The sequence below is a fragment of the Podarcis pityusensis genome, assembly GCF_964106645.2.
Source record: "Podarcis pityusensis genome assembly, chromosome: 13".
Classification (NCBI taxonomy): Eukaryota; Metazoa; Chordata; class Lepidosauria; order Squamata; family Lacertidae; genus Podarcis; species Podarcis pityusensis.
Window position 1 is genome coordinate 24,779,223 of NC_138038.1, and position 21,817 is coordinate 24,801,039.

At 45.6% G+C, this 21,817-nt stretch overlaps 1 protein-coding gene and 1 long non-coding RNA gene across 2 annotated transcripts in view; both read left to right on the forward strand.

Moving 5' to 3' along the window:
• LOC308461953 (uncharacterized protein) overlaps positions 1-20,203 on the forward strand; it is a 32,999-nt gene extending 12,796 nt beyond the window's left edge. The window contains exons 8-15 of the mRNA XM_080979123.1: positions 9,879-10,520; positions 13,847-13,929; positions 14,202-14,358; positions 15,068-15,229; positions 15,701-15,826; positions 16,164-16,384; positions 17,849-17,871; positions 19,808-20,203. Of these exons, the coding sequence (XP_080835249.1) occupies positions 9,879-10,520; positions 13,847-13,929; positions 14,202-14,358; positions 15,068-15,229; positions 15,701-15,826; positions 16,164-16,384; positions 17,849-17,871; positions 19,808-19,950 (1,557 nt within the window). The 3' untranslated portion in view covers positions 19,951-20,203. The remainder of the gene's footprint in view (positions 1-9,878; positions 10,521-13,846; positions 13,930-14,201; positions 14,359-15,067; positions 15,230-15,700; positions 15,827-16,163; positions 16,385-17,848; positions 17,872-19,807) is intronic.
• LOC308461449 lies at positions 956-4,091 on the forward strand. Its single transcript, XR_013978899.1, has 2 exons — positions 956-1,162; positions 3,563-4,091. It is a non-coding gene; the product is annotated as an uncharacterized lncRNA (long non-coding RNA).
• Positions 20,204-21,817: the final 1,614 nt, after the last annotated feature.

Genomic DNA, 21,817 nt, shown 5'->3' on the forward strand with positions numbered 1-21,817 from the left:
AAGCCTGCCCCATTACCACCACCACCCATTGCACCCCACCACCATTACATCCCATAATGCCTTATTCTGCCCTGTTCTGCCACCATTCTGCCCTCTTCCAGGTCCAAAAGAACCCACACATTGGTGGTCACACATCAGTTGAACACATGCAAAATGGCCACCACCTGTATATGTGAGTGTGAGATACAGATTTACCCTGCAGGAAGAAAAACAGTGTGGGGACCAGAGGTGGAGCAAGATGTGTGTGGCGGGTGTGGGCCGCCCTGGGTGTTATCCCTGAGAGGGGTGACATTGCCACCCCACCCCCCGGGATGCTCACGGCGGGCGGCACACCCCCTGGGACGCTCACCACGCCCCCCTGGGATGCTAGCCCTGCCCCCTGGGACACTACCCCCAACCCTGTGGGCAGCTAGCCCCGCCTTTGGTGGGGACTTTTTAAAAAATGCAAAGAACTGGTTGAGAAAGAGTAAAGCAGCTTCTCCCTCTTCACCCACTGGTCCTGCATTCAAGAGTCTACATTCCAACAACTTGGATGGTTTCAAAAGAGTTGGGATGTCTTGTTCATGCAATGTTTCATGCAACGTCACACACCTTCAATCGGCCTCACAAGCTGGTGCCTCTGTTGTTTCCTTATCCATAGCTGAGTACTGTGAACACAAAAAGGAGGGTTATGCGACTATGGGCCTGTGCCCAAGCCTGGCATTTCTTGTTCTCCTCTCGAATGGTCATATCTGCTTTCCTGAGCAATTAATGGTTTGGGACGGTTGGAAGTGACTTGCTGTACCAGCAGTTGGACTGGAGCGTTCTTCTGATACACCCTACAGGCAAAGGAATGTTAGCACTTATTAACTGCTGGAACACAATGGTCCATGTGATTTGGGCTGGGCTTTGTTTAGGGAGCATCCCTGACATGCGCAGCGTACAGACTGCAGCCCCTTTGCAGCTGCAGCGCTGGGAAGCTGCCTTCTTCAAACTTGGGTCCCCAGAAGTTGTTGGACTACAACGCCCTTGATCCTTGACCACTGGCTGAACTGGCTGGGGATCATGGGGACTGTAGTACAGCAACATCGGGGGACTCAGGGTTGGAGCACAGGGTGTGTGGGACATTGGGACGTAATCTTACATGAAGGTTTTAGGATGAAACAACGAATATGCAAGCTACGTGCTATATTTTCCAAGACTTTCCCTCTCACACTTGAACAAGATTCAGGCAAAATATTAAATCCTGTCTCCACAGACAGGAATTGGATCTTCCACTGGGATTTGAGAATTACCAGTCTCCCCTGACTTCAGCATACTTGAAGACTAAGGACCTTCAGGATAGCCATGATTCACATGCAGCTGTGAGGTTTCCTGTTGGCTGTCCTTGAATTCCGCAGCTGAGTTTAGGAATGAGCAAATCAGTCCATTTTGGTTTCTCTACGTTTCTAATTTTTCTAACCAAGTTCAGTTCTCCAAATTTCCATGTCACTTTGCGATTTTGTTTATAGTGTTCTTGAAAAAATGTCTGCATTTCAGTGCAAATTTCTCCTAATAGGCATGGCTTTGAATGCAATTTTACTTAATTCATACATTTTTGCAAGCCATTTCCCCTAATATAATGTGTCTTGTATGTTACTTTCAAAAATGTATGGAGTTTGTTCAATGCAGTTTTATTCAGAACAGACCCACTGAAATGAATGAACTTGACTAAGTTAGGTCCAATAATTTGAACAGGTCTGTTCTGAGTAAAACGTAATTTAATACTATTCATGCATTTTGTGCACACAGTATATACATTTTTGTAGACACTACTTGGCTGGAGAAGCACATTGCAGAATTTAGAGAAGTGCAAATGTGAGAGAATGACTGCCTTTTGGTTTACTTGCTGAATTAGGCAGATTCACCTTCAAATGTGAACTGAATCATATCACTGCCCCGACAATCCCTAGCTAAGTTATTTTCTCTTAATTGAAAACAAGCCTCTTCAAATCCCAGTGTGAAATTCGTTGTAATACACAAGCGCTAGCTGTATATGTTGTAATGCAGCTATGATAATAGAGTGTGTCAGAAAGTTTAGCAAGCACAGACAATTCCCATTGGGGCCTGGCCATAGAACCGCTGGTTGAATTCACAAAGCCTATTCTGTGAGTTTTAATCCTCCCTTGTACCAAGTGGGGAATCCTCAAGGGAAGCAGCTAGATGCTTTGGAAGGCAAAGAAATAATGGTTCACTGTTCCATATCTTGACATTTGTGGGGGAACCTTTCTGTGAGGAACTGAAATCTCTGAGCATATGAAGCAATCAGGTGTCTGGTTCTCACGGTCTGAGAACTCAATATAAATTATCACAAATCCCAATATTTGCTAGGATCAAAAGATTAGGCACCGACTTCCTGGCGACTTTGCTCCACAGACAGACACACAAACAGTAACTAAGGCTGTGAACTTACCTGTGCATCTATTAATGGTGAACCGTTGCTCCTTGTTTTTCACTAATTGTGGCATCCATGCTATAAAATGAGCCAACGTCTAAGTATTTCCATCCCCATAATAGCTTAATTCACTGGAGGTAGGCATGGAGATCTCCCAGAGTGATTCAACAGTCAATCCCTCTTCCCATGGAACTCTGGGAATTGTATCTGAGAGAGGAATAGGGGTCTCTCAGCACCCTTAACAAACTACAGCTCCCAGAATTCTTTGGGGGGAAGCAATGACTGCATAAAGTGGTATGATCCTGCTTTGAATGTGTAGTGCAAATGGAGCCTTAGCCTAAGAATTCAACATGGGGCTAGATCTCGGTTCCTCATTTCCTTGGAAGAAGCTTCTTTTCCACAGGGCAAATTAATCCACAGTCTGAAGATATTCCGAACCATTTGTAAGACCAGTTCAGCCTGCCTACATCTGCTTTAAAAATCTACGCGTGTTAAGCATTGTCCCGTGAATAATGGTTTCATGTCCAGATAGAAAAAAAGAGAATGTCTAGATCGCAAAAGAACAGTTTGAGTGTTTTTCTTTCTCCCAGGACCCGGTGAATCACAAGCTAGTCATAGGCAGAACTATTATTCACGGGAACAGTTTGCTCGGTGCACAAATTCATTTAATGGGGCGAAGGGCGGGGGTATACACACCTGAATCAATCACATTTGTAATGACTTTTCCAACATGTAAAAAATGGTCCTGAGGTTCAGCCCATTGTTTAAGGGATTATTGAAAAATGCAATGACTGAACATGATTAAACAAAAGCTTGGATAAGTTCGTGAAAGCAGTTGGGGTTTCCGCGGTGGAATTCCAAACGGGAGGTGGTGTCTGAGCCGGGGATTGCAACCTAAGCCTAGAAGGATATTTGAACGCGTTGCCCAGACACAGCCGAGGAGCACTCAGGATCAAGAGGGATGGGTGTATTGCCGATGAGGAATGCAGAAGGAAAGACCAAGCTTTTCTCTTGAACAATGCTCCTTTGTTTTGAGTTGGCTGTGTTGCCAGGGACACGTATATATATACACACACACAGAGAGAGAGTATCAAGCTCAAAGAGGTTCTTCACTTATTAAAAGTTTCTGATTTTCTTTCCAACAGGCAGTTATCAACTTGATCCAGCTCCGCATTGAGCCGAGTATTTATCTGAACATTCCTTTCAGGGAGATTAAAATAAATGGAAGCAGCACACCTAGCAGAGGTCTTGCCACTTGTGTCTGTTCCAGAAGGATGTGCTTTTTCCCCTGTCAGTATAGAATCCAAAGGGGATTCTCACAAGTTTTGTGGATGACATGGTGGTAGTGGGAGAGAGAACTGAGTACGAGGTCTGAAGTTCTGCATTTCTTTTTTGAAAAAAAGTACTGCCCGCACAACTTTGTATCTGGCCCTGGGGTGGGCATCAGCAAGATAGGCAGGCTTGAGACGAAATGGAGACAGAGGAACATGCATTCCTTGAGAACATAAAAATAAATATGTTGAATGGTCCATGTCCCCATGAGTACTGAAATGCCAAAAGATAAACTTCTCTGGAAAACTTACTGATTGAGATGGTGCCCCCACAACAAATATGAAGAAATGAAACCCAGGATTTTTTGGGGGGTGTTAAAAATAAACAACAATTTTGTTGAACTTTTTGGGGCTTCTGCAATGGTCTGTCTTTTAATGCAACACAAACATACCCTCTCCTGTATATTGCTATTATTACATTTATACCCTGCGTTTCTCTCCAAAGAGCTCACACTTCTCTCCCCCTCTCCATTTTAACCCCCACAACAACCTTGTAAGTTAGATTAGGCTGAGAGGCAGTGGCTAGCCCAGGGTCACCCACGGAGGGCTTTGTGGCCGAGTGGGGATTTGAACCTTGGTCTCCCAGGTGCCAGCGCAGCACTCTGACCACTGCACCACACTGGCAAGCTAACATCAGTGCTACAGAGGGCTTTTGGGTGGAAGGAGACAGAAACCCTGGAGGGAGGGAGAATGGAGTGGGTGGTTGCAATCCTGAACAGGGAGCGCTGCACCCTGCAACATTTTGTTGCAATCCCCTAGTTTGCAATACACATCTGGCCAAGTTGTGATGCTCCTTATTCCATCTGAGTCCCATTTTCCAACCATAGCTCTACACCAGTGTGGTGTAGTGGTTAAGAGTGGTAGTCTCGTAATCTGGGGAACCGGGTTCGCGTCTCCGCTCCTCCACATGCAGCTGCTGGGTGACCTTGGGCCAGTCACACTTCTTTGAAGTCTCTCAGCCCCACTCACCTCACAGAGCGTTTGTTGTGGGGGGAGGAAGGGAAAGGAGAATGTTAGCCGCTTTGAGACTCCTGAAGGGGAGTGAAAGGCGGGATATCAAATCCAAACTCTTCTTATATATAAACTTCGCTTCCTTCAAAATGAGGTAAGCCTGTCTTGCTGCGTTTGAAGTCCTTCCTGCTCATTGTGTTGAAGGCACTTCTGGTTGTGAGGGTGGAACTAGACACGGATGCCTGCCCCCAAAGTCCTGTCCCGAGCGCACCACCAATTCCAGGGCTCGACCACGGTACTAGCCAATTCCTCCTGAGCCTCACCGCTTCGGCCTTTGCGAAACTCTGCCCTTCACAGCTGCAGTTTTGATACAACTCTGCTGAACAGAAGGCTGGGTGGGCAACAGCTCGAAGTACCCTGAACAAAATCAGAAACGATTCTTTATGGCTTCGCGAGAGACGTTGAGACCAGCTTAGTCGATGCCGTCCTTTTGAAACTCTTTAAGGAAACCATGACAATGGCACTGTTTCCAGAGCAAATCTATGGGAACATGGCGCGGCACACCCTGTCTGCCAAATGAATGACAAGCCGGAAAGCATCGACCTGAGACACATCCCAGTCCTCTGTGATTTGAGCAAAGATGTGATTGTACAGCTTTCAGGGCTAAATGGAGCATGACCTGAAGACACTCAGAAAACCATCACAGGAGAGGGATGGTTAAACTGCTTAGGGATCATGAAGGTTGCCAACTTTGCTGATGCTTTCCAGGAATGCCTCTTGAAGACATCTCAGGGCTATGCCCACTAGGCAGGCTTGTCTGTGGGTTTTCCAGGGGGCTCCTCTCCAGACTGGTGGTTTTTTGCAAGGATATTCTGCATCATGTTATTGCCTAAGATGCCATTGCAAGGGCTTAGCTAATCAAGATGTCGAGCGCACCTTTGCAATTAATGCTCAGACCTTTTCAAAGTGCAAATTGCACCAGCTAGGGAAGGGGAACCAATCATTAACGTAGTAATAGCAGGCACAGGTGGGGGTTCTGACTGTTTCCTGTTGTGCTGGGGCTCTGAGGAAAAGTTTCCCCCTGAAACTAGTTTTGGCGTTGGGAGGAAATCCCCCACTGACATCAGTGGGGGAATTTCCCACAAAGCAAGCAGCAGTTTCAGAGGAAAGACTTTATTCGAGATCACAGCAAGCAAGGAAAGGCCTAAACCCACCCACTAACCTACTGCAATCCCAATCACAATCAGCTCCCTACCAGCCATGCTATTTTCATTTTTTAAAAATTCCCATATATTAAATGCAAAAATTGCACTTAGCTTCATTTTTAGTTTGGCTCTAAATAACTGCACTGATGAAGCTTTCTTGGTGCTCCATCAAAGACATACCTATCTCCACCCCCATAGTTCAGCCCGGACATTGAGATCCAGCGCCGAGGGCCTTCTGGCGGTTCCCTCACTGCGAGATGTGAAGTTACAAGGAACCGGGCAGAGGGCCTTCTCAGTAGTGGCAACTGCCCTGTGGAATGTCCTCCCATCAGATGTCAAGGAAATAAGCATCTATCCTGCTTTTTAAAGACATCTGAAGGCAGCCCTGTTTAGGGAAGCTTTTAATATTTAATGCTGTATTGCGTTTTTAATATTCGATTGGGAGCTGCCCAAAGTGGCTGGGGAATCCCAGCCAGATGGGTGTGGTATAAATAAATTATGATCGTGATTGTGATTGTGATTGTGATTGTGATGATGATGATGATGATGATGATGATCTACAGGAGCACAGGAAGCAGCCTTATACCAAATTAGACAACTGCTCCATCTAGCTCAGTGTTGCTGACTCTGGCTGACAGCAGCTTTATGAGACTTCAAGTTGGAGTCCTTTCCAGCCTTACTTGGAGACATTAGGGATTGAACTTGGGGAGGAGGGGGTTGCAAGCAAACCAGGTGATCTACCACTGATCTATGACCCTTCCCTAAATCTGGAGCACAGGGCTCTTAATCTCATGCTTGCCCTAAGCTGGGCAAAAAGATTCCTGAATTGCAGGGGGTTGGACTAGATGATTCTTGTGGTCCCTTCCAACTCTACAGTTCTACGATTCTATGAAATCTGAGCCTCTGGAAGCAGAGTGTTTTCATTTGTCCACCAATCAATTTGCCCACCACCTACAACCCCTCCGTCCTGTTGCTCTGATGTGTGTCTCATTTCAAGGTGGGCTGGCAAAAAAACACCCAACCACCATTTTCCATGCACTGGATAACAATCAGCTTGAGTTTAGTTTTTAATCCCAGTCACATTACATGAGCTTGCTGGAAAAATTTTTTTTCCACGATTAGCAAGGGTTTGTCGAAACTTGCTTGCTAAAATACCGAATCCTTCGTGATATATAGATCTGGCAAGATGCTAGCAACCATCAATCATTTCCCTGGCATGTCTGCTGATAAATCATGGCCAGAAGCCAAGTGCCTTCTGAGACATGTTTTCCAAACCTGGAGGTTCAGCATCTTGTTCCAGAGACATTCGGAGCCGCTTTTTCTTCGGCACCGAGAAAGCAGTGCCAGCCTGTGCAGATCTTAAGGTGTGGGTCAACAGGAGTGTTTCAGCAGAAGTTTCGACTCCCAGGATGCAAACAGACATTCCATCTTTTCTTATTGGGCTGGGACTGCAGCTGCCCATGAAAGGGTTCAGGCTAAGCGACCGTTTGTGGCAAGAGATTTCGCCCCGTCAGCAAGAACAACCTTTGACTAATATGAAAACTCCCTCATTTTTGTCACCCACTCTCTCAAATACAATAGTCTTTTTTTATTGCTATTACTCAGGATACAATCCTTTTGCAACAAGAGAACGCTTGGGGTTTTTTTTAAAAAAAAACACACCAGGGCTGAAAGCACATCTGCACACCCAAATTTCAAGAATCCTAAAAGTGGGCAACTGGTTGTGAGAACCAGGGTAATGTAGTGGTTAGACTGAAAAGACCTGGGTTCCAATCCTCCCCTGGCCATGGAGTCCACTGGGTGACCTTGGGTCAGTCAGACCTTGGGTCACTCTCAGCCTTACAGGGTTCCCGTGAGGTGAAATTGTGGGGTTGGGAGAGATGATGTATGCTTGCCTCGAGAGCCTTGGAGGAACGGTGGGATACAAATGTTGTAAAATAAATGGACAAATAAATCATTTGGATATGAAGCGAGAATACTCTGCACATGCTTTAAGTTGCTTTTTAATTGCACTTTGAAAAGTTATGTTTCAGCTCTATCACATGCATGTTTACTCTGGGATAGGGATGGGCTAAACAGTTAATTTCAACTTCTTGCAGTTTCTCATTTTTTCAGTCTTTATTTCACCACATTCCCACATCAGTTCGCAGGGGGCAGGAATTCAAAGCCCCATGAAAATCCACCAGCATTTTAGTGTTTATTTCTTCTACTGTGCACATTTTTGTATGCAATTTTGTCTGGTTCAAAGCAGTTTACCCTAATAAAATGCACATCCGTATGTTATTTTCACAAATATATGCATTTTTAAGGACAATTTATATTGCAAGTGCATTTTTGCAAAAGGCTAAGGAACACTGGGGGCATATACAGGGTGATTCCAACCGGTTGCTGTTTTTGGGTGGGATCTAATCACATTCCAGAAAATTCAAGTTCCACAATTAAGTTGGTTTGGTGCTCTTGAGCAACCCCACTCACTTCCCAAAAGAGCAGACTTTGCAATAAGGAAAGTGATGGGAAAACACAGTGGAAAGTGTGACAATCACGTGATGCAATGCGGAATAACTTCCCTGCGAGGAAAGCAGAATGATTTTTCAATAAACATCCAAATAACCACACCACAAGCTTTTCATAAACAAATCAGGATGAACAGGTCGTCTGGAAGTGTCCTTTGTGGCACTTCTCTTTCTCTGTCTCTTAAAAAACCTCTGTCCGTTCAAGTATTCAGTGCCTTTTAAAATGTGCCCTCTATCATTTCCCATTTGCAATTTTCATCTGTCTCAGGCGAAAGATTTGATTTTGTTTGTCAAACCCTGAAGGAGGAAGAGGGAAGCAAACTAATTCATTGCAAACTATCTTCTTGGAGCTTCTCAGACACAAGATTACCTAGAAGAGAAATGATGGGCTCTTGCACCACCTCCAGTCATTACCATGGGGCATTCCTGAAAGACTATGTTTTGCATTTCCAGAGCAGAGGGTGTTATCTCCAAAGTCCTGTGTCCAGATCTCAGCACCACAGTTTAAGAAGGTGGTTGACAAGCTGTGCAGAGGAGGGCAACCAAGATAACGAAGGGTCTGGAAACCAAGGCTTATGGGGAATGGTTGAAGCTTAGCCTTGAACAGAGGAGACTGAGAGGAGATATGAGGGCCATCTTCAAATATCTCAAGGGCTGTCACGTGGAAGAGGGAACAAGCTTGTTTTCTCCTGCTCTGGAGGGCAGAACTCGAGGCAATGGCTTAAAGTTGTAAGAAAGGAGATTCCTACTAAACATCAGGAAGAACTTTCTGATGGTAGGAGCTGTTTGACAGTGGAAAGGTCTGCTTTGGGAGGTCTCTCCTTCCTTGGAGGTTTTTAAGCAGAGCATGGATGATCATCTGTCATGGATGCTTCAGCTGAGATTCCTGCATTGCAGGGGGTCGGGGTCCCTTGGGGTCCCTTCCAGCTCTATGATTCCACAATCCTGACAGCAATTAAGACGGGAAGGGGCGAGGAAGCAAAGTAAATGAATCGTGAATTGCTTGTTAAACGTTCTGGGGAGGGAAAAGTGTTTTAAGTGAAAGGCATTCCTGAAAGAAGCTGCGTGCGTCTGTGGCTATTATGCTTGATTATAATAAATTAATCCCGATATGAGATGAGGCCAGGCGTGGCTGCAGACAGTGTTGCCCCCACCCTTTGGTTAAATGTATAAAAAAAAGAAGGGAAATGTGATCTGCACACTTGGCACTGCCTAAAAATAACAGTGAGGCGCCCTGAATGAAACCTCCTTTGTTTAACTGGGTTTTTAAGAAGCCGCCACACACACACACACACACAGAGAGAGAGAGGGGGCAGCCCACCAAGGGACAAGTGGCTGCATTTCAAAGACAGCACATCATCTTCATGGAGCCTCACCTTTGAGGGTGTGGTTTCAGCAGGGTGTATTCTGCTGTGGGACAGAACATGCCCCGTGAGGAGTATAAAAGGGAGCTGGCTGACACTGCCAAGGCCAGCTTTTTCCATGCGCAGCCAAGCCGAGTAACAGTCTCACAGCTGAACTTCCATTCATTGCTGCCACAATGTCTTTCTATCAGAGCTCCTCTTCCTCCTACGGTGGTGGTCTGGGTGCTGGCGGGGGATCCAGCCGCATCTCCTCTGGCCGCTTTGGATCATCCAGCATCCATGGTGGAGGCGGTGGCCGTGTGTCTTCCTCCTCCGTTAGGCTTGTCTCTGCTGGAGTAGGAGGTGGTTATGGATGTGGGGTAGGAGGAGGTTTAGGAGGCGGCTATGGCACTTCCTTGGTTTCTGGTGGTGGTCTTGGCTACGGCGGTGGCTTTGGTGCTGGAGGAGGCTATGGAAGTTGCTTTGGTGCTGGAGGTGGAGGTGGAGGCGGCTATGGCTTTGGGGACTTTTTGGCCGGGGGTGGCGGTGGCGGCGATGGAGGCCTCCTGAGTGGCAATGAGAAGATTACCATGCAGAACCTGAACGACCGCCTGGCCAACTACCTGGACAAGGTGCGTGCTCTGGAGGAAGCCAACACTGAGCTGGAGGTGAAGATCCGAGAGTGGCACATGAAGCAGGCTCCCACCAGCCCATCCAGGGACTACAGCCACTATTTCAAGATCATTGAGGACTTCCGTGACAAGGTAAGATCATTCATAGACTTGTAGAATTGTAGAGTTGCAAGGGACCCTGAGGGTCCTCTAGTTTACCCTTGTGCAGTGCAGGAATCTCAGCTAAAGCATCCATGGCAGAGGGCCGCCCAACCTCTGCTTAATAAAAGCCTCAAGGAAGGAGAGTCCACAGCCTCACAAGGAGGATATGCCAGTGATGAGAGATGGCTTTCTGAAGCTTCCACCTTCTGATACTTTGTTGCTGTAGAAAATGGCAAATTTAATCACGATGTATCAGATATCATCATCATTCCTATGATGCTTACAATCCATCTTTTGGCAGGAATCTATGGTACAATTCCTGATTTGGATTGTGGAAGTAATTGTTTTTATCATGCTAAATCAATAATAATAACAACAACAACTGATAAACGTAACTGATTTGAAAAAAAATGAAGTTAAGGGACATCACAAAATTAGCAAGACATGATTAAAAGTGTTTAGGACCAAGCCCAGACTAATTCAATTAGGTTGTTTGTGGGACAGAAAAGCAAACAGCGACTAGTCATTCACTCTGATGTGCATAGCTTTGCTGCAATAAACTACTGAAGTTTCTAACTTTGGTATTGAACCAGAAGATAAGTCATGGAGAAAACTTCACTTCTGTGTTAGGAAAAGCTTCACCACCTTAATTTCTGACTATGAGACTAATGTTAAAAGTACAGGAGTAGAGACTGTTATGGTACTGGCCAATCTATTCAATGAATTTACCGTTGTAACCTGGGATTTACCCATCACCCTATCTGCATCCTAGGCTCTGGGTGTGTTTCATGCCATGCCTTGTGTGGGCTTAAGCCCTCAGACCTGCAAGACTTTTATCTTTGATTCTGAATAGTGCAGAGGGTGGTTGTGGTTACATAGCAATGAAGGAAAGGAACTGTGTACAAGTTCCAAGGCACTCAGTTACTGCCCCACAGAATCTAAGGGACTGGGTTATAGAAATGTATGGCTGTTTGACACTTATTTGAGTGCAGCCTGATGCCTTATTGCTAAGTGACAAACCAATCACTTAATGAATGGCTCCCACTGAGAAACATTGCGTTTAAGGGGAAATGAAGACTCTGACACATTTGCTCTGTGATGCCTCACTACACATGCAAGTAAACATGGGATGTTGCAGTCATCAGTGGGTGAGCATGCACAAGCGAGCAACTGACCCTAAATTTCTAGTCTGTGCCCACCATTGCAGTAAGCTCCTTGGAGCTAATAAACTAATAACTTGCTTGCATTATTCACTTCACTAGGTCTTTATTAGTAATAAACTAAAGGAATGGCCCATGATGGGAAAACCAGGGGGCTCTATTTAGTCCAGGGATGGGGAACTTGTGGCGGTTGAGCTGTTGCTGGGCTCCAGCTTCCATCAACCCCAGTCAGCATGGTCAGGGATGGTGGAAGGTGTAATTCAAGAGCAGGAGGTGAGCCATCCCTGCTTTAGGTGAGCTATTCCTGCGTTAGGATGTCATTGGAAGGAAGGTCTCCCTTCCGTCATTCACTTTTGTCCAGATGTTGTGGGATGCCCTTCTCCATCACTCCCAGCCAGCATGGCCCAATGGAAACAACAACCAAAGGACCACAGAATCCTCACCCCCAATTCAGACCACAGATATTTGCTTTTGTGGTATCTGTTCAAACATGCCCCAAACTGGAAATCTTCCCACACATATATCAAATACTGATGCTCTTGACTGTGTCATCCACCACTTCTTATAGCTGAGAAATGGTGTCTCTGCTGTCCTCCATCATTTTCCTATGAAACTCCATTAAGACCAATACAACCCTCTCCAATATTAGAAGAGGGCCGGGCACATTGCTATTTATCATCCCTAAAGGGCTTCACTGTGCACTCATTTCTTCTTCCTCCTCATTCATCCTCACCAACAATCCTGTAGAGCAGATCGTTTTGTTTCCCTTTAGACTTGGATGAGCTAAGATTAATATACCGAGGGCATCAAATCCAGCAAAACAGACATTGTCCCACTGAAGTCAGTGGAACTTAATTGCACATTAAATGCCCAGCCTGGGAGCAGCTAATGTGGTGCCTTCCAGATGTTGTGGTCTGCTTCTATCAGCTACAGCCACCATGGCCAATGGTCATGGGTGGTGAAAATTATAATCTACAACATCTGGAGTCCCTATTGATTTCAAGGGGCACGGAGTACTTTTGTTAGATCTGGAAGTCCAGACTGGCTTGAGCAGAGTCTGAACTCAGTTCCTCTAGGTCCAGATCCAATGGGCCAGATCCACTGGATCACAACCATAATTAACTTTGCATTTAGAAAAGATGTGGCAGTGTACCTTTTATAGCAATATATAAATCCATTTTTTGAAAAGAAGTTTGCATTTCATATGACTACATTTCAGGAGGAACAGCTTCTAAACGCTGCTCTTGCATCATTTAAGGTAGAGTTCCATGTCATCCTAGACTATTTCAAAGAGTCCTTGGGGAGTCATTACCCCCCATGCCAGAAGCTAGAATCCCATTCTAAGGGCTGCATATTCTCCATACCCTTAGATATATGGCTGGAAGTCATAATAATTTTATTTTAATGAAATATTAAGAAGTCTGCCAGTCAATTATACTGCATTATAGATTAACTGCACCTAGACTTATTCAGTCAAGGGCTCACCTGTACAGGAATGGGTCTGCTACTTTAATTCGGATGGCTCATCTTCTACTGAAATACATAAAACTGCCCTTGGATGTTTGCCAAGAAAAAGAGGGCAGACAACTGTTTGGGTAGAACATCCTTTATTGCAAAGGTTGGAACAGAGCCTCAGTTGGGTCCCAGACTATAATTCTCTGAGGGGGAAAAACATAATGTAAAAAAAAGAAGGAACAGATCACACTATGCCAGATGGGAGGATGCTAAGACTTGACAGGAAAGAAATTAGGTTAACTAGTTTTTCCTCAGAAAAATCCTAGGCAGCTGAAGAAGTTTGTATGAATTAATTTCAAATTTAGTCATCCAGAACAGCCTTCCCCAAGCTGGTGATCTCCAGATGTGGTTGGACTACAACTCCCATCATGCTTGACCATTGGCCAAGCTGACCAGGGCTGATGGAAGTTGGAGTCCAACAACATCTGAAGGGCACCATGTTGACTAATGTCAGTCTAGAATATCTACTGCCCTCTAGATGCAAATTCACAATCACTAATGTTGATGTCATGACCTGTACAGATCACCCACAAATTAAGTCCCTGACAGTTCTCCACTTGAACAACCATTGCATCCTCAGATAATGAAAAATGTTTGCTAACATTCATGGGCCCTCCTCTCTTCTCTGTTCCTTTGGTATAGATCCATCATGCCACAGTTGACAATTCAAGGATTGTCTTGGAGATTGACAATGCCAGGCTGGCTGCTGATGACTTCAGACTGAAGTAAGTTTCTTCTCTATTCTTTTTTCTGCTATTCGAGGTCTCTCACTGGGGGAATGGAAGTGAGAGAGGAATGAAGGAAAAAGGAAAGGGAGTGAGGGGCAGAAAGTTTGGTGGAGGGTGTATTTAAAATATCAGCTGAAAGAAAACCAGAAGGGGAGGGAGGGATGAAGACCTCAAGAAATACATCTCAAGAAATACAGGTGGCAGACTTTATTGGAGAATGTTTATCACCCATTATTGACTTTTTCCTTTTTCTTTTTTGAAACTGGCAGATATGAGAATGAGCTGCACCTCCGCCAGAGTGTTGAGGCTGACATCAATGGTCTGCGCAGAGTCCTGGATGAGCTGACTCTGTCCAAATCTGATCTGGAGATGCAGATCGAAGGGTTGAAGGAAGATCTGGCTTACCTCAACAAGAACCACGAGGAGGTGAGTGAAGGAAAAAGAAAGGGGCAGGGAAACTGCAGCCAACTTTACAATTCAGTTTGGGGGCATCCATTAAGAGGTGTTGGGTCTGCCTTTCAATGTGAGCGTCGTACACAAAAGTTGCATGAATTACATAAGAGAATAATCCCTACAGAAGTTCATAAACAGGAGCCCACAAGTGGCAAAGCAGGGGCTCACCAACGGCAACCCCCCCCAAAAAAATTATGAAACTTACCATATGAGCTGACCATTCCTGACAAAGCTACTGGCAAGAGAGCACAGAATGCCTCTTTCAAAATGGCACCAGAATGCATCTTGGGGTGCAGCATCAATGTCGTGGATCAGAGGGAGGGGTTGCAACAAGCTTACAATCCCTCGCCCACCTTCTCTCTTGCACACATGGCAGGTTACTCTTTCCCTAGAAACCTCCTTCCCTGAGCGGCAAATACAAAGGGCCACAATTACTTTCCCCCTTCAGGAAGCAAGAAAGCCAGGCCTTCTTGACCAATAGAAACAATGGTTGGGTACCAAGCTTAGCAGGAATGTGCGCAGCCCTGTTGCATGTTGCCATTTGCCGTTGATCTCACGAAGGCCATTCTACACAGCAAGGCTTCCAAGTACATCATGACTTATTGCAGAATGCTGAAAGGTGCAACCCGCTGCCTACTGGGGGAATCCTCACCTATGTCCTCTCCCTTCTTGCCCTACCAAGCTAATGAAAGAGTACAACACTCAACTGACGGGAACCGTCAACGTCGAGATGGATGCCGCACCCGGAATCGACCTCACCAAAGCTTTGGCTGAGATGAGAGAGCAGTACGAACAACTGGCGGACAAGAATCGCAGAGATGCGGAAGCCTGGTTCTTCTCGAAGGTAGGGTCTTCTCTCCTAGGGACTGGGGTCGCTTTACCGAAAGCATATTGCCTAGTTCAACAGATCACTTTCAGGGTCTTGAGCCCCTCCAAAGAATCTTAGGAACTGTAGTTTAATGAGGACTCTGCTAAAAACCCTTCTGAGAGTTGGTTTTCAGGGCCCCCCTCTAAAAAAAGGAAAATGTGTATTAACACAGTTCCACTCTGCAGACCCAGATGTTGCTCCCATCATCTCTGACCATTGGCCATGTTGGCTGGGGGTGATGGGAGTTGGATTCCATCAATATTTAGAGGGCCCCTGGTTCCTCATCCCTACTATACCTCCTTAACTGGGATGAAGTCCCATTCAACACAGTGTGACATTCATAGGTTTGCACTGTCAGTCTGGCGTATGTATTACTTATAGCATGATTTTTTCCCTTTTCATTGTAAAGATTCCCAGCATGAAACTTTTTCACCCTCCTTCTTTCAGACTGACGAACTGAACCGCGAAGTGGCCACCCACACGGAGCAGATACAGAGCGGCAAGAGCGAGGTTTCGGAACTGAGGCGCACAATACAGAGCCTGGAGATTGAGTTGCAGTCACAGCTTAGCATGGTATGTGGCAACTTCCTTGAATGAAGTTGAGTGACAGATAAAGGGCCTACGAATTGCCACGCTGGGGTCACTCCAATGGCATAGCTAGTTGGCATATTTTGTCTATCCAACATGGCCAACCAGACGTCTTAACAGCACAGACATTCCCAACGGAAGTAGGTAGTGAGAGCTACCCTCACTGTTACTTCCTGCAAGTATCAGTAATCGGCGATACTCAAACTTTCATGAGATCTAGAAACCCCGACAGATAGAGCGTTGGTCATCAGCATTCTGACAGAGGTTTGCGGTTTGCAGTGTTTGTAGATTTCTGGATCTTCTGCTTTTTCTCCCTCATTAGAAAGCTGGCTTGGAAACCAGCTTGGCAGAGACAGAAGGACGGTATTGCGCTCAGCTGGCCCAAATCCAGAACCAGATCTCTGGTGTGGAAGAGCACTTGGCTGAGTTGAGGAACGACATGGAGCGCCAGAACCAAGAATACAAGATGCTCATGGACATCAAGACACGGTTGGAACAGGAGATCGCCACCTACCGCAACCTGTTGGAGGGCCAGGACTCCAAGTACGTAACTGGGCAATCAGAATAAGCCACCAAAGGGGAGAGATCTCCCAAAGGCTTCATCATATGTGATATTTTTAGGTGTGCATCTAAAACAGTGTTTAAGGTCCTCCCCCATACAAATGTAAAGCATGATTATGAGAAAAAAATGCTTGAAATCAAGTGTATCTTATAGATGTTCTCTTAGAGAGCCAGTGGCAACTTTTGGGGTATCCAGTTAGTGACAAATCAGATTTCTTTTTAATAATAATAATAATTTTTATTTAGACCCCGCCCTCCCCAGCCAAGGCTGGGCTCAGGGCGGCTAACAAGCAATAATAAAAACAAGTTGAATGAATACAACTTAAAAACAAAATTAAAATACAACATTAAAATATTGAAACATTAAAATGTTAAAATGTAGCCTCATTGCAGGAGGAGAAAGGAAAAGAAAAAAGAAAGATGGGGAGGGAATCAAATTGGCTCCAAGCCAAAGGCCAGGCGATGCATAAAAATGGCCCTGATTTTATTGGCCCGCCTCTTAGAAACACCAGTCCTGAGATTGATGTCAATTTCATTTTTAGAATGGGAAGAGGTGTGCAAATTCTAGGTCATCCCTAAGACATTGAAAAATGGCGCGCCTGCTTTTCTGACCAGTTTTCTGTTTCTGCTGCTTACTCCGTGGACAGTGGGGCCTGCCCCCATGTCTGTTATTCTAAAGGTGTAGGTTGCCTATTTCTATCAATAGCGATACTAGAAGTGACACCCATTGCATCATAAGAACTCAAGCCCTGGTGGAGCAGGCAAATGGCCCATCTAATCCAGCAACTTGTTTGCACTGTGGCCAATCAGATGCCTGTGGGAAGCCTGCGAGCAAGAGCCAAGCATAAGAACGCTCTTCTCTCCTGTGGCTTCCAGCAAGTGGTGCTCAGAAGCATGACAGTCTCCAACCATGGAGGCAGACCATGGATAGCAGCTGTCAATAGCCCTCTCCTCTGCAAATTTGTCTATTGCTCCATCACTTCTCTGTCCAGTGGGAGGGTTAAGGAGAAACCTTATTTTACCTCACTGAAAACAATGACCATAAAAAGTTTTCAGCTTTGTCTGACTTTAGATTTACTTTGGGGATGTGATGTCCCGTGAGATCTCAACACTGAGAGTGGGTATTTTCAGCTCTTCCTGTCCTGATGTCTCTGCAGTGACCTTGCTGATGTCTTCTTTCCCAGGGAATAGTTTCATAATTTGGGAAAGGGCAATATTGTGCATTACAATTCATTTTGCATTCTCTGTTAACTATCCACATTATAATAAATCCATTATTCAATGGGGTCAGCAATCCCAATGGCCAGCCATATCAGAAGGTGCCCTACTATATCTCAAAGCATCTTTTGTCCTGTTGTTTCTGACACATCTGGGGACAGAGATTCCCCAGGGCAACTTGCTCGTAATGATCTATTAATTGCCCTTTCTTTTCCTCCTTCTTTACAGGATGACAGGATGGTCAAAGGAAGGTAAGGATTCCCACTGCCATATAAAATATATTTGTGAAGTGAGCCCGGGTGGGTTCTTTTGCTGCAGAAGATGACTTGCAATGCTGGTCTTTGTTTCTGGAAGGCTAATGATACTACACGCCCCAAGAGGGAGCTGCAGAACCATAGTCAGATATATGCATTGTATATAGAAGATCACAGGTTCAAATCTTCAGCCATTAGTTAAAGCAGGAGCAGCCAAAATAGTGCCCTCAAGATGTTGTTGGACTACAACTCCCATCAGTCCCAGCCTATGGTCAAGGATGGTGGGAGTTGTGGTCCAGCAACATCTGAAGGGTGTCTACCCTTGAGTGAAAGGATCTCAAGGTTTGGGATGGGAAATATCTCTGGCTGAGATAGTGGAGGATTTCTTATCAGTCCATGTGAGCAGCATTGGTTTGGTCTAAGGCAGAGGTGAGGAACCAGTGACCCTCCAAATGTTGCTGGACTACAACTCCCATCATCCTTTGCCATTGACCCTCCTGGTTGAGGCTGATGTGTGCTGAAGTCCACAGCCTTTGGAGAGCCACAGTTTCCCCACCCCAGTCTTGGAGCAAAACTGCACAATATGTTAAGCATGGGTGCTGCTATCGAATATGTATGTCAGGACACTGACATGCACGGGGAATGGGGACTGAATTTTCCACCCCAGTTCTGCAGTCACAGCAAAAATTGCCTTCCACCCAAGTTGCATTTTGCCTTAGAAGGAAATCTTGCATTGGCATGATATGCAGTTTGTCTCAAAGTTGTAATGCTTCTTCTAGCTTGTTTCTCCAAAAAGCTTCTCTATACAGTACCTAGAGACCTTTCAAGCACACAGATGCACATCACTTCCCCTTAAAACTTCTCACCTTCTCACCCCTTGCCTTTTCCTGTAAGACCTATTACAGTCGTTAAGAGTCGTCAGCAGGCTCATCTCAGCTATCTGCCAATCTCCCATTCCCACCACCCTTCTGAGTAATACCCCTCCCCACCTTCTCACTATATAGAAGGATCTGGCAACTTCTGTTTCAGTGTATCTGAAGAAGTGTGCTTGCACACGAAAGCTCATACCAAGAACTAACTTAGTTGGTCTTAAAGGTGCTACTGGAAGGATTTTTTTTACCTTAAAACTTTGTTAGGCACTTGCAACTGGGTAAAACCCTCGTTTCTTGAGACTGAGAGTTCTAGGTTACACAAGCAAAAAAACAGCAGTCTGTACTCCTTCACCCACCCATTTTCTCGGCCCCTAACTACACTGTCAGAGTCATTTGAGTTATTCTAACAGGGATGGGGAATCTGTGTCCCTCTGGGCATCACTGGACTCCGACTCCCATCATTCCCGATCATTGGTCATGCTGGCTTGGACTGGTGGGAGTTGGAGTCCAACAACATCTGGAAGGCACAAGGTTGAGGAATGCTGGTATACACAATCTTGGAAGCAAAAAACTGAAGAAGATCTGGGAGGTCATCTAAACCACATTCACACGATACATTTAAAGCACTATGACACCACTTTAACACACCATGGCTCCTGATCCCAAGAATTCTGGGAGCTGTAGTTTGTTCAGGGTCCTGAGAGTCGTTAGGAGACGCCCTATTCCCCATTTGCAGAGTAGTTTCACAGCCAGTCCCTCCTCACGGGGATCCAGACATTTCCTCCTGGTTTGAAGATTTTGGGGGTGTGGGGGATATAAGAAAACCCTGCAATCCTGTACATACTTACCTGGGAGTTAGTCCTATTGAACGTAGTGGGCTTTACTTCCAAGTAGAAATGCATAAGGTAGACAATCAGAGAAGGAAGATTACTGTCTGACTTAAAATGGTCACCATGGCACGCTGTTTATGGAATTAGAAACCAGTGAGGATTTGAGGTTGTATGCAACGCAGGGGTCTCACGATGTCCTTCATTAATACGTTCTTCCACTCTTTCTCTCAGGATCCCATGGTGGAGGTAGCACCAGCATCAGCTACCACAGTAGCAGCAGCGGTGGCGGCAGCGGCAGCGGCGGTGGCAGCGGCAACTATGGCAGCAGCACCACCATCACAACCAGCAAAAAGCACTCCACCAGCAACTTCTGAATCTCCTGAGGAACGACGCTCCGGTTCCGAAAGCTGTGCTCACCTATGGGGAGAAACCTGCCCGCAAGACGCCCACAGCTCACTGCAAGAAACGCATGCACCCCTCCTTGCTTTACTCAAGTGTGCCTCGGCTTGGCCACTTTCTTAACGGCATCCCCTCACCAGCTTTGCCTTCCTCGTCATCATCACGACAGATGCACGTTTTTGTAACGCTCTCAATAAAGAGGTCGCCTCAAGCTCTTTTTGCAAATAATCACGTGTCGGGGTGTTTATTGGTAGCTCTATGAAGTAACTGGGTTTTGCAATTTGTGCCAGCCGCCTCTGTTGACATCATCCACACACACACCACAAAAAAAGGATGGAGGGGAAGTTACTTATTATTTTATTGCATTTATATCCCACCTTTTCCTCCAAGGAGATCATGGGGGTGTACATGGTTCTCCCCTTCCTCCATTAATCCTCACAACAACCCTGTGAGGCGGGTTAGGCTAAGAGGCAGTGACAGTGACGAGCTTCAAGGGCCAGTGGGGATTTGAACTCTCAGCCTCCTAGGTCCAAGTCCAGCGCTCTAGCTACTACAGCACACTGGGTCCCACCCAACTCCCCCTTTCATACTGAAATTTGAACCCCGAGAAATTCAACATCTTGCATTCATGGAACACAAACTGCATATTTCCTACAGCTGAACTGACTTTGATGCCCCCTTCATCGACCTAGGATCTCTTGTAATAACCGTTTGAGGTTTTTTAATATAGTGATTATAACCCCCTGATTAAATCAGATTTAATAGATGGTTTATTGAAGCAGGGGGGTGTTTTGTACTGTAATGGCCACATTCCCTCAAGGGAAATCTTTCTGGAGATGGGTGGAGCCAAAAGTGAGTGGCCTGCCATCTCTTCTCCCCCTCTTTCTGCCAATCCCTTCTCTCTCCCCTCTGCTATTTCCTCCTTGCCCCATGAGATGCTGGGGGAAGGGACAGATTCATCTTGCCCCAGAGGCATAGACTGATCGTTTCCAGAGGGTCCTTCCCATCCATTGCTCCATCCACACTATATGTTCAAACCATTGCCAATGGTCTGAAATTAAAATTTTAAGTGCCTCACCCCCTTTCAATTGCTCTATCCATGTTGGTTCCCCTGCCCAACTCTCCTCTTGTCTCTATGGGGCTCCCACCACTGTATGAAATGTGGCTTAGGGCTGCACATTCCCCACCCTTGTCTCAAAGAGTAAGCCAACTCTACTTCTTGGCCATGATCCTAGAATCCAGTTTATAAAAGACAACTCCCGCTGTAAAGCAGGTGAGGGGTGCTCTTATTTGTTTTATGAAAAGCAAAGAAAACAGCACATTAAAATCTTGGAGGAAAACAAGGTCTATAAAATGGGAAAGTCAGTTTGAACAATGGGGTGCATCAAAGAACCTTGCACAGGTCAGCAGCATTTTCATTGTCATGCCTCTGTGTAATTTTGAATCACAGCAATGGCTGTGCCACATGGCTGATATTATTATTATTATTATTATTATTATTATTATTATTATTATTATTATTATTATTATTCTCCAGGCTAGCTGAAAAGCCAGAGCAACATAAAGGCTGTCTACCAAATACAGTCATTCCTTGGAAGCCAAATGCCTTGGCACTTGAATGTTTAAGCTCCTAAATGCTGCAAACCCAGAAGTGAGTGTTCTGGTTTGCGAACGTTCTTTTGGAACCCGAACGTCCAGCGCAGCTTCTGCGGCTTCCGATTGGCTGCAGGAATTTCCTGCAGCCAATCGGTAGCTGCACCTTGGTTTCTGAACATTCCATTCGGCTTCCAAGGTACCACTGTACCTGCTCCTTATTATAATAAACGATTGGTGCAATTCTAC